This window comes from Barbus barbus, assembly GCF_936440315.1.
Source record: "Barbus barbus genome assembly, chromosome: 13".
Taxonomy (NCBI): domain Eukaryota; kingdom Metazoa; phylum Chordata; class Actinopteri; order Cypriniformes; family Cyprinidae; genus Barbus; species Barbus barbus.
Genome location: NC_136741.1, coordinates 18,296,219 through 18,309,685, shown reverse-complemented (window position 1 = coordinate 18,309,685; position 13,467 = coordinate 18,296,219). Strand labels below are relative to the sequence as shown.

The window sequence follows — 13,467 nt, the reverse complement described above, 5'->3', positions numbered from 1 at the left end:
CAGCTCCAGGCATGGGCAGGGTTGAACTGAGTCCACCAAAATGACTCTCTTGCCCAACCAATCAGAATTGGATAAAGACTGTGTTAATTTTTTGTGTGTGCAGTGTTCAAAACCAATCTGAATTGGACTGTATTTTGAGAAGTTTAAGATCTAGCTGGAGACTGCCTCAAAAATCATAAAATAACACCAGAAAATTGCAGCATTTTTCTTTTTTTAGCTGAAAGCAAGGCGTGCTGATTTCACACGGATGCTTCAGTCTGTTGCGGAAAATCAGAGGCTGACAACAAGCGAAAATGGGCAGAAATATTTGCGTGCTATCACGGGGAGTTTGAGAGTTACAGGGAGTTTAATACACGAGTATGTATAGACTACCACTGAAATTACCTGAGCATTTGAATTAATGTTCTAAAAACCCACTCAATCAATAACGGGCATTCACTGCATGGACGGGGCAAGAACATAATATAAGCGTCTAAAATGCATGTAGGCTATACAGTTCAGTTGAAAGCTCCCCTTTGACTTGATGTTGAATGTATAATGAAAACTGAACGTAAACAACACTGAAGTAAGAGCGATTATGTGATGAAAGTTGCGTTAGTTACTATAGCTGTAGTCAGCTCGACTGTAAACGTAGTATTCCCCTTCTATGATGTAAACGATCAACAATATTCAGTGATGCAAACTATTTGACTTTTTTTTTTTTTTTTTTCAAATTTGGCCAAATTTTTACTTTTTTGCCATTTTGGTCTGTCATTTACGTGATTTACGTGACATTCATAATTGATTATGACTGGCATTTTTCTGTTTTGCATTTTCAACAATACAGCTGAAATTTAATAGGTGCATATTTTAAAATAAAAATATTAATTGCGGTTCAGATTGAGTACTTTACAAACATTATTTATTTAATTTTTTCCCCCCATAAATCCATTTAAATCCTTTATTTATTTATTTAGTTTCTTTAAATAAATACCATCACCATAGTGGTCTGGTCTTTATATTTTCCTCAAAACAATTAGTCCCCCCACTGTTCTAAACATGATTATGGCCTTGTTTGATATAAATAAAGTTAGTTGAAAAGATTCACCAGTGTAGAAACAATGATCCAGAGAAGGAGAACAAAGAGTTCTTTTTCTTTTTTAATATTCAAGAGAAAGTTTTTGTTGTGCGAGTACAAACTATTGCTCTTCTTTTAAGTGTATATAATATAGTTATTATAGCAATATCTACAGTATAAATATCTAGACAGTATCCCCCTGCAATATTCCCCAGGAGAAATACCCCCGCCGGGGTAAAAAATGCCCACCCAGGATATCTGCCAGACCACCCTTCTATAGCTGTCAAAAACCAGGCCTGCTATTAACTAGTTGCTTATTAGCATGCCTATTGTTAACATATTGGCTGTTTATTAATACTTACAAAACACATATTCTGCATGACCATATATTCTATATCCCTGATCTTATATACCCAATACCTAAACTTAACCACTTCCTTAAGTATTAATAAGCAGAGAATTAGGAGTTTATTGAGGCAAAAGGCATAGTTAATTGTTTGTTAATGGCAAGAATTAGACCTGAAAGGAAAGTGTGACCAAAGGGACATGTACAGTCTAATTTGTATAACTGTGTTGAAAACCTTGTGGTGAATATTTTTAGTTCACAATAAATAGAAATACTGTCAGTAATACTGAAATACGGCATCAGTGTGTGTGTGTGTCAGTCAGTGAATCAGTGAATTGTTTTTAATTGATTCTTTCAAATGAACTGATTTATTATAGAATGAATCAGACATTTGAGAGAGAAGGTTTAGCAACAGCTCACTTTGCTGTGAAGACAGTGTAACCTTAGCTCATTACTGGAAAACTGTAACTGAGCTACAATCACACTACTGAAAAATGACCAGAAAAGTCATTAACCAAAAGTCCTGGTGCATACGGATCAATTCTGCCATTGCCGTTTTCTTTCTTGTTTCAGTCTAGCAGCTCTTTACTTTCATTTGTCAGTTTTCAGCAACTCTTCTTTCTTCTTTTCCACACAGAGAATCTTCAACTCCTTTGTGTACACGGAGAAGACTTCAAATGGTGAAACAGAGGTGCAGCAGGTGAGTTACCCATCATCATCCCTTGATACCGAGTGAGTGCTCTCTCTCTCTCTCTGTGAGTGCGTGTGTGTGGTCTAGAGGGGCAAAGGACACCCATTAAAATTCTGCAGTTGCTGTCAGCTGTCTTTGAAGCCATCTTTGTGCTTTCTACTGCTGAAACACTAATTCCAACCTCTATTGACTGCAACGTGTCCCTCCCTAACAAGCTCTGGAGAAATGAGAAGATGGTTGCTCATGCTTTAGCTCTTCGTGGCGTAAATGCTTTTGGCCTATGATCAAAACTCTGATTAGAAACCATTTTAAAACTCAGCAGTATTAGGAGAAGAGCTTGTTTAATTACAAACATGCCTGTCTGTCAGTCAGTATGGATAACATTTAACAGAACGAGACAGGGAAATTATTTGTATTACACCCATGGCATAAATGTCTATTTTAAGTCTAAATTATGTTGTCATGCTTTTCAAGGTTTAATGCTGAAATGTCACACTATTTCAATGTAAAATAGTTGCATAAAGGAAACGTTAAAACATGTAACTTTTTATCTTTTTTTGCAATTTAAGTTAGTTTTAAACAACCAAATTGTAGTAATTATTTTAACTGATTTTTTAAGTGTCTGCTATTAAGATTTTCTTTTTCTTTTCTTTTCCTTTCTTTTCTTTTCTTTTCTTTTCTTTTCTTTTCTTTTCTTTTCTCTTTTCTTTACTTTTTCTTTTCTTATCTTTTTTCCACTATCAAATCAAATGATTGGGCATCACACCAAAGTATAATAACCAATATTAGATACAGTATACCTTCATAAGTTTTAATATTGTTTGAGGAGATTGTTTGTGATGCACAACATGTTTTAGTTGCGCAAGATATTTACTGTAAATATGAAGGATTGTGGAAGCTACCTTTTGATCTTTGGACATCCTTCAGAGATTGTACAAGGTTTTTGCTTGAATTGATCAAGAACTAGCCTACTTAATTACAAATCATTTATAGTTAAAAAAATACCCTGTTGGACATTTAATCTGCTCAAAATCATTTTATTTAATTTATATATTGCTCAAATTTGGCTTATTCATTATTATTATTATTATTATTCAAATTCAATTGCATTTTTGTAACGCATTCATAAACTACTACTTACAGCCCTTATGAAGCTATATACTACAAGACAAAGCAATAACAGAATTTACAAAAATGATCACAAAATATTGTGTCCATCGTCTCCTTGAGAATCAGTAAGTTGAAGTTTTTGTCTATATAGTCCATATATTTGTTATGCAGACTCTCAAACTAAATACACTATTTTTATGATCCCTTCTTTTTTCATTTTTATATGATTACCTCAAAAATATATTATTATTTGGTGAGGTACATCAATGAGCACAACTGTCTATATAGTGTGTGCATATGTATCATCAGAAAAATAATAATTTAGGCCACAGTAACCATTGAATTTCATTTCAGTACTTTTCCATCTGAAACTGTGGGAATGCATCTCTTTTCTCCGTCAGTTATAAGACTGTAAGTCTGTCATGCACTAGTGTGATTTATTCTTGCCATGGGCCTCTCCCTCTTGCCTACTCCAGCTTCTGTTTTTGCTGTAAGGCATAAAGAGCTTTCAATGTTAATACACTCTGGTCTGACCAGCCTCAAAACAAATCAGCATGAGTGGCAGCAACTGAGCTCGTACCTTCTGAATGTGTTTCTCAGCGTCACACACACGTCCTGAGCAAGAACGGACAGGTTGTTACTCTTCACTTGGGTTTCCGTGCCAAGAGAAGCCCTTTTGTGTGAATTATTCCTGTACGCTGTCTCTCTCTCTCATTCCTCTCACCTGCAGCTATTTACCAGCTGCTGGTGAGAGATTAAGCCGATCGCTGGCAGGTTTTCCTAGTGACACCTCGACAGCTAATTGCCAAACAGGGTTTTTGGGGGTAGACGCTGATAAACCGTTCTGCCTGCTGAGGCAATCGAGACCTGAACGTGTTTGATTATGAAGTGACTCAGGCTTTGTCATGCTATAATGCTGTTTTGTTGTTCCTCATTAGTTGGCGCTGGATGTACTCATATAAAAAGTGAAGGAGATGTAGATGAAGAATTAAAATGATTACTCCACTATTTTGGATCTCGCCGCTGGTGTAGTTGACTAAGCGGAGTAGATTCAGACTTATTGAAGTGTTACATTTAAGAGGAACACGTGAAACACCTTTTCCACTGATCAAATTCGTCATTTTTACATGTATGAAAACTATTTCATGTTAAAATGATTGACTTAATATACAGCAATAAGTACACACAAATGTGTAAAATTTAGAAATTAATAATTTTATATTATTTTGTGGTATGATAATGCAGCTAAATACACTCTATTCTTAGCTCTGAAATCTGTATTGTATTAAATTGACCTAGTTTTAGTTTCTGTTTAATAGAGCTCTTCAGTTTGTTGTCCTAAAATCAGAAAGAGAATTAGCATATTCAAGAATTTCTAATTTGTTGAAGACTAAAGAATATGGAAATGATAATGATTGTTAATTTGAATAAAATTAAGTCTGTTAATTTTTGTTCTGCAACACAAATAGAGTCATACCTCTTGAAAGTATAAAAAATATAAGTCAAGCATGTAAACTCATGTCTATGTCTCTTTAAGTGGTTTTAACCAGATATTATTTTACTCCACCTCAAAAAAAACCCTCTAAACCCATTAGAAGTGAATTAATCTTCCATGTTAGCCAACAAATTTGTCATATTCGAACAGCTTTGATTGCCATTAGTTTGCTGGAGGAAAAAAGAAAAGAAAAACATTATATGAATTCATTGATTTTATAATTATGGCGTCAAGTCTTGCACTGTTAAAAAATAAATAAATGAAATTTACGGTAAAATACCGGCAGCTGTGGTTGCCAGAACTTTACCATTAAAAATATGTCAGCAAACGTTTAGGATTTACAGACTTAACTTAAATTCACTGTAAAAACATGTATTTCTTTAATATAATATACCAACCTATTGAAGTACTAATATCTGTTTTGAACTTTTGTAATACACTGATAACCACTAAAAACAGGTGGTGATGAGAGAGTCACATGATGAATGAAAGCTCATCACAAGCACCACCATCATGGTAACAAACATTATACTGAAATAATGCAATAAACGTTAATTTAACAACACTATATGTAAAACCTTAATGGACACAACTGATTAGAAGAAACTTATTGTTAACCAATTGACAGGTTTTTACAGTATTTTACTGTTCAAATCACAATCATTTTTTACAGTGTGGTTGCTCATGTTTCCTTTGTACTGCTTTGTATTGTATTTTGCTCTGTTTATTGTCTTAGTTGACGTTCTAGTTCTTCTTTTATTAACCATTGTAAAGGTTATAAAATAACCCTTTTAGATCTGTAACTACAAATCCCATTATTCTTGGTTTCTCTAAAAAATTTGACTTTCATCAGTTGCTCGTTTGGCAATGCTGTCAACATCTGCCAGTCCTGTGTACGCGCACACATGGTAATGAAGGCCTGGCACTGCCGTTTGTGCAAGTTGAAAAGGCAACCCAGTGGAAAACGGCACCAATTAGGATCATGTCCATGTCTTGTAGGTACACAAAGACAAAGAAAGCCTGTCTTCTCTTAATGTCACCATTTTAATGAGCTAGGGCACAGACCTTGTGAAATACCCGAATAAATTTTCACACAGTTTGTCATTAGGTATTTATGAATTGGATTATTTCTTTGACAATAACTGTAGCTTGTATGTTTAATTTTCCGTTTAAAGAATGTAGTTGATATTGTGGATTGAGCGCTATAACCTTAAATTATCTTCCAGCTCTCTTTGAAGGCTTGACAGTTTGAATAGATTCTACAAAATTAGATACAAGGTTAGATTGTGTTATTTTCTGACCTGTCTGAAGTGGGAATGTTTCCCTTGGATTGTGAACTTGAAAGAATAACATTGAAGTTTAGCAGTAATGGCTGAAACAGGCAGCTTATTGGATGTTCACGGTTAATGGGTCGTGGTACGTTTCTCCAATCCAGGACTTGGAGGAAGAGATTTATCATTTGATTTTGCCTTAAAATTCAAGTCCTATGTAAAGTTTGTTAATGCAAGAGTTAATGCTTTGAATGTGTGCATGTTTTGGTTTACTAAAACATCTGGTGAAAGAAAGTGGCTCATGTGTCAGTAATTTGGAGAAACTCTGCTGCTCTAGTTAATAACTTTCTCCAGGGAGCTCCAGTCTGCAACGGGTAAACCAGAATTCACAGAAACATGATTAATCAGCCGTAACTCCTTCACACAAGTGCAGTATAGACCCAAAGCTCAAACAACATCCCAGTTTTCTGAAACCCCTTCTGGTTTATGAACTCAGTTTTCCCTTATAGCACCAAACCATTTTCCCAATGCCTGTGGCACTGCATCAGCTGACAATGCATGTCTAATGGTAATCGATTACTAGTCTCCAAGGTTAGTTCAAGCTCTCTTTGATGTAGAGTGCACGACTAGATTTGGGAAGCGAATTAATCTCAGTTTATTTCACAGGACTAATGGAAAGGGAGTTCTCAAACAAGAAGTGTGTATATCAGATAGGGGTGGGCGATATGGGAAAAATATCATATCACGATTTTTTATAGAAATATCACGATTCACGATTTTTATCCCGATTCTTTGTTAGTTTTACTATTTTGGTTTTACAAGTTGTCTGAGCATTACAGCCAAACTAGAAAGACAAAGATGCATGGCAGATATTTAGGCCAAAGTGGGTGAAGATAAAAAATCTTTGTTATTATTTTATTTTTCTTATTAAAAAATAAGAACAAAGATACACATTACAAATACACATAATATACAAATAAAACAAACAGTGCTTTATTTCCAGGTACAATAGGTGTATTTAGCAGAGCATTCAATGAAATTGAATGAACAAATATAAAAATAAAACACTAGATAGACTGATTCCTAAAGCAACTGTATTAAAGTTTTTCAGTCAAGAATAGGGAGTGATTTTTCTCTTTGTGTTTTGTTGTTTTGTTAACGTTAAATGAATAGTTCCCCCACAAATTAATATTCTGTCATCTGTCTGTCAATTCTGTCATAATGTTGTATTTTTATATCATCATTTACTCAAAAGTTGTTTTAAACCGGAATGAGTTTCTTTCTTCTGCTGAACATTTATAAATGCCATTTTGAAGAAGGTGGAAAACCAATCAGTTGCTGGTCCTCAGTGACTTCCATAGGATTTTTCTTTCCTACTATCAAAGTCAATGTAGACCAGCAACTGTTTGGTTTTCCACTGAGTAAATAATGACAGAAATTCAATTTTAGGGTGAACTATCTCTTTAATGACAGTCGACAGCACGTTTAGTGTCCTGTCCCTTTAAGAGCTGCACGCATCTAATATACAGTACAGGCACGCATCCGTTTCTCTCTTAACGATTTACTTTCATTTTAGAGATAACCAACTCAGTCTGTATGTAAACCTTGTGTGTTTTGACAGTATTAGCGCAAAATATAACTTAGTTGAGTAATCAGGCGCTGTTAGACAGGCGTTTTAGTGCGCGTGCTTCAGGTGTATGCGCTCAGAACAAGCGCACGTCAGACCAGCGCGCGAATTAAACATTTAACCAGCAAGGCTTGTATGCAAATAATGTACTTTTGCGATCGCGAATAAGTGCAGTGTCCTGTCTGAGTAACTCTACTGCTGTATGTCGTGTTGTACAGTACATAGAGACGGCGGCGCCAGAACTGTATTTGACAATGTGCGCGGTAGCGCGATACTACGATATTTCTTCAAAAGCAGATCGTGGAGACATTTTTATCGTCCACGATCAAAAATCGTCATATCGCACACCCCTAATATCAGAGTGATATTGTATTAATTTATGATATGTTTATAAAAAGGACAGTATTGCATTCAAGTGGTCAACTCAAACCAAAGGCACCTAAATGAAAATTCTCAAACATTTCAGTCTATACTTCTAATTTGGACACACTGGAAAACAATTTAATTATTGTTTAAATTAAATACAATTTATTTTATCATATAATTATTAGTGTTTTGGTATAATTGTTTATTTATTTGTTGTTTTTGTTTATTGAACATTTTGGCGTTGACATTTTTGACCAAAATCATTGGGTGGCAAAAAATAAAGGTATAATTCACCCAAAAATGAAAACTGACATTTACTCGCCGTCAAGTTGTTCTAAATCTGTTGAGCACAAAACATGATATTTTGAAGAATGTTGGTGACCTAACAGTTGACAGCCATTGACTTCCATAGTATGGAAAAAACAAACAATGCAAGTCAATGGCTGTCAACTGTTTGTTTTTGTTTAACAGAATAAAGGAACTCATACAGGTTTGGAAGAAGTTGGGGGTGAGTAAATGATGACAGGTTTTTCATTTTGGGTGAATTAAATTGAACCCCAATATAGTTCAAGTTTATTTGTATAGCGCTTTCTACGATAGAAATCGTTGCAAAGCAGCTCTACAGGAAATTAAGTTTCGACAATATATTTATATATTGCAGAACCTTAATATATTTAACTTATGGCAAAATTTGGTAATTCTGTATGTTGTCTGAGCTTTGGCATCCTCTGAGGTCCTCTGAGGTGCTGGCATCATCTTTTCTCAGGTGTTCGGTCATCTCAGATCATTTAAGGGTTGGATCCAGACTGAAGCTTCTGTAATTCCTAGTTACCGCGGGATGTTAATCCCATGGCAGAAACAGAGAAACAAATAGAGACATAATTAGCGTAGCTGCTGTTCCATCTAAGCAAAAATTATTTGTTCAACCCAAGCTAAAGAATAATAATAATGTATATTTGATCAGATATAACTGCAGTACAAGATTATAAGATGCATTATGTGAATGCTTGGCTAAAGAGATGTCTTTAATCTAGATTTAAACAGAGAGAGTGTGTCTGAACCCCGAATGTTATCAGGAAGGCTATTCCAGAGTTTGGGAGCCAAATGTGAAAAAGCTCTACCTCCTTTAGTGGACTTTGCTATCCTAGGTACTACCAAAAGTAGTAGTTTTGCGACCTCAGGGAGCGGGTTGGATTGTAGCGTGGTAGAAGACAAGTTAGGTACGCAGGAGCTAAACCATTTAGGGCCTTATAGGCAAGTAATAATATTTTGTAAATGATATGGAACTGAATAGGTAGCCAGTGCAGAGACTGTAAAATTGGGGTAATATGATCATATTTTCTTGACCTGGTAAGAACTCTAGCCGCTGCATTTTGGACTATCTGTAGCTTGTTTATTGAAGATGCAGGACAACCAGCTAGCAGTGCATTACAATAGTCCAGTCTAGAGGTCATGAATGCATGAACTAGCTTTTCTGCATCAGAAACAGGTAGCATGTTAATAGGAGTTAATGTACTTATCAGGGAGACAATATTGAAAATTGGTGTGCATAGATATTAATACATCTGTTTTTTTTTTGTTTTCAGCTAGCAAAAAAGATCCGTGAGAAGTTCAACCGGTATCTGGATGTGGTGAACAGGAACAAGCAGGTGGTGGAAGCCTCTTATACAGCCCACCTCACATCCCCTCTCACAGCCATCCAGGACTGCTGCACCATCCCTCCCTCCATGATGGAGTGAGTACTCATTTATTAATTTAATCTTTTTTCCCCTCCACAGCACCTTTAAGTGCATTTAAAGCATGTTAAATCTGTGTGAATCTGATGTCATCGTAGTTAACTTGTTTTGCTGATTTTACTGTGCGTGTGTAATGGGTGTGACTAAGCTTATGTGAATGAAGGCATTTTTAAATGCCACAAATATTGTGTTTAAATCCCTGAAAGGCAATGATTAGTTAGCTTAGTTGTCAGACTGCTCTTTCAAACCTAATCTCTCTCTCCCATTGCAGTTTGCAGAGTTTTTGCTGTATCTTTTGTGTGCTTGGTGTCTTAACTGTCCCTCCCTTCTGTTTGTCCCGACTGACTCTGTCTCACTCACACATCCAGACTCATATGTTTGGCTCTACTTCTCTGAATTTTTATCTTCTCTGCAACCCTTTATCTCTGTCTGAAGGATGTTCTCTATCATCCGTTGACCTTCTCAGCTATGTCTCTTTCATCCTTTATCGGTTCATATTTTTTCCTTCCTGCATCCCTTCACTATCATTTGACATTTTAAAGGTTCTGCTGGTTATACAAATAAATTGTTATTTTTCCTCTACATTTACTTTACTATTACATTCTATTAATGCGTTCAGTATGCCTCAGCTCCATCAAGAGAGAAGCCATGTTTCTGCATACTTTGGCAAAAATTGAATTAGGCAATAAATTAGATTAGAAAAAGGCTCCCACAGTCATGGGAAACATGAATTCTTTTCAAAATGTTTAAACTGTGACCAGACCAGGTAGTGGGAATTAATCAAATATAAATATAAATTTTACACTGCCGTTTAAAGTTGTTGTTCTTTTTGTAAGAATTTAATACGTTTGTTCAGTAAGGATACATTTAAATTGATCTTGATCTTTCTGTTCATCAAAGATAAAAAAAAAAAAAACATACATCCCTTGAGAACCAAGTCAGAATATTAAAATTATTTCTGAAGCATCATGTGACTCTGAAGACTGGAGTAATGACTGCAGAAAAATTCAGCTTTGTCATCACAGGAATAAATTACATTTTAAAATATATTAAAATGGAAAACAGATGTTTTAAATTGAAATAATATTTCACAATATTACTGTTTTTTTACTGTGATCAATTAAAGGCAAGCCCCGGTGAGCATAAAATGCTCCTTTCAAAAACACAAAAATTATTTTGGCTAGAATTTGCTCGCTATCTTTGTCACTTTTTTTTTTCACGCTTTTTCCTTCAAAATTAAGTTTGTGTTTGTCAAAAAACAAAACAAAACAAAAAAACACAGAAAATGTGCAGTTCTCAAAGGACTGTTTTGGAAAATGTCTCTGTCCCTGAGGCACAGAAACATCTTTTACGATGTGTTGAAGGGAAGTAAAATTATAGTAGGCGTTTAGAAGACTGCAAATAGAAGTTTACTTCAGGTTTTCCAGTATGTCATCCAGTGTCCAGTATCAAAGTCAAAGCATTGTAAGTATCACCTGAGGCTTGATGAAAAAGCATAAAAGAGCTAGCTAGGAGCTGCTTTATCTTACAAGACTACACTTGGTTGTATTTATGAATGAAACATCATTTGGCTTAAACCTTCACACACCTGCCCAACCAGCTCATCGATGTTTATCTAAACCGCCTCTTCAGGTTTTCTTAACAATGGAATATGTTATACACCTCCTTGACATTATCATGTTACATCCTGTTTGTGGGTTTTTGAAAAGCCTTTCATTATGACAGCATGATGAACAATATAATGTACATTTTTCTAAACTGTAGAAGTGAACAGTACTTTCGACAAGTAGGTTTACAACGCTGTACACTTACATGATACGAAAAATCCAGATATATCAGTCATCTCTATAGAAAAGTCATTTTATTTAGTGTGAGGGTGGTCTATCCTTATGGTGGCCAGCACATTGAGAACTTGTGACCTGCCGTGTCAAATTTGTTCTTCAGTTAACTCAGTGGCCATCTTGGTAATGTTTTCTATGCAAAAATTTTAGTGTAGCTCTTGCTTGGGGAACATTTCCAAAATGTTTGTCAGGATTTGTTAAATGACCTTACAAAATTTTATGTAAAGTCAGTATAAGCATCAATAATAAACAAAATATTAAAGTTAAAGATGACATCAAACTTTTTTCTGGAAGCGCCTTTTCCACAATGGAATAAAAAATAAAAAAAGGTAATTTTGACTTTTTCACAATTCTGACATTTTTTTTCTTGCAATTTTGAGTTTATCTCACAATTTAAACTTTTTCTCACAATTCAGAGAAAAAAAATTATATTTCAAAATTGCAAGATATAAACTTAAAATTCCGACTTCTCCTGCAATTCTAAGTTTACATCTTGCAATTCAAATTATTTTTGTTTTAAAAAAAAAAAAAAAAAAAGTAATTGCAACTCTTTATCCCACAGTTCTGAGTTTATATATTCCAATTTTAAATGTATATCTCTCAATTTGAGTTTTTTTTATTTTTTTTACAGTTCTGAGAATTGTGAGATAAAGGTTTCCATACTTTTTTTGCCCTCAAGGAATCACAAAAATGCCTGTGCTGTGATTTAATGTAATAACGGATTGAATAGATGAAAATGTAATTTTCAGATAAGGTTTCTATAGATTTCCATATGCTTCCATATGACATCTGCTCTGGCATTGTGTCCTCTATCAGACCTCAGTTCAGCTGCCCTCATAAAGCCCAGTCACGGCCGAAAGATCAAATGTTTCACACCATATCGATGTCACATCCCCATCATACATCCCAGCGGTGTCTGTTCTCCCATGAGCACTGACCTCTGGCACAGGAGAATGCTTTAATCAACACTCACCCCCACTGCCTTCTGCTACACTTAACCAGCGATGAAACCGTCTAGAAATAGCCCCTTACTCAGGACGCATGTGATTGACTGCTCTCTCTCTCTCTCTCTGTGCTTAGGGGGATTTAAGTGTCGGTGGAGTGTTAAGCTACATTTGTCCATTGCCCAGAGGATGATCTGCAAAACTAATGATGTTGAAGTGTGTGCATGTGGAGTCTACAATCTCCATATGCACATGTGATAAGGCTACAACCGTTATCACAAAGGAAATACCATGTTTTTTTGGACCATGGTAATACCATAATATTCTTTGAAGTACTTTAAGTACCATCTAAATATCATGACGCACATGTATGGTTACGAAGCAGTATCATTTTTATTCTTTTGAGGATATTCCAAATTCTGTTCTTTTAAACTTTCTATTCATCAGTGTATCCTGAACAAGATGTATCATTGCATGTTTCTAAATAAAATGTTATTAATAAGGCAATATTAATAAGAGTAATGGCTGCTGAAATGTTCAGCTTTGCCATTAAATGGATAAATTACATTTGAAAATATATTAAGAAAACAGTCATTTAAATTGTAATAATATTTCACAATATTACTGTAATTTTGATCAAATAACTGCAGCCTTGGTGTTTCCTTGGAAGTTTCCTTCAAAACATTTGAAAAATCTTAGACCCCAAACTTTTTACTGTAGTTTATATGTATGATGTTTACAACGTATTTACATATCATTTGAATCAAATATTTTAATACATGGATGATGTTACTTAAATTTAAACAGGGTTTAAATTACAACAGTAGCGGTAAGGTAAATATGAAAACAGTCATTTAAATTGTAATAATATTTCACAATATTACTGTTTTATTGTCATTTTGATAAAATAAAAATGCAGCCTTGGTGAGGCAGTTTCTTTCAAAATATAGATAAAATATATATAAAAATATATATGAGGTTTA

The 13,467-nt window shown here is 34.8% G+C and overlaps 1 protein-coding gene across 1 annotated transcript in view; it reads left to right on the top strand.

Moving 5' to 3' along the window:
• The window catches only part of LOC306879659 (VWFA and cache domain-containing protein 1-like), a 67,588-nt gene that overhangs the window by 20,111 nt on the left and 34,010 nt on the right, over window positions 1-13,467 (top strand). The window contains exons 2-3 of the mRNA XM_079432805.1: window positions 2,041-2,103; window positions 9,550-9,698. Of these exons, the coding sequence (XP_079288931.1) occupies window positions 2,041-2,103; window positions 9,550-9,698 (212 nt within the window). The remainder of the gene's footprint in view (window positions 1-2,040; window positions 2,104-9,549; window positions 9,699-13,467) is intronic.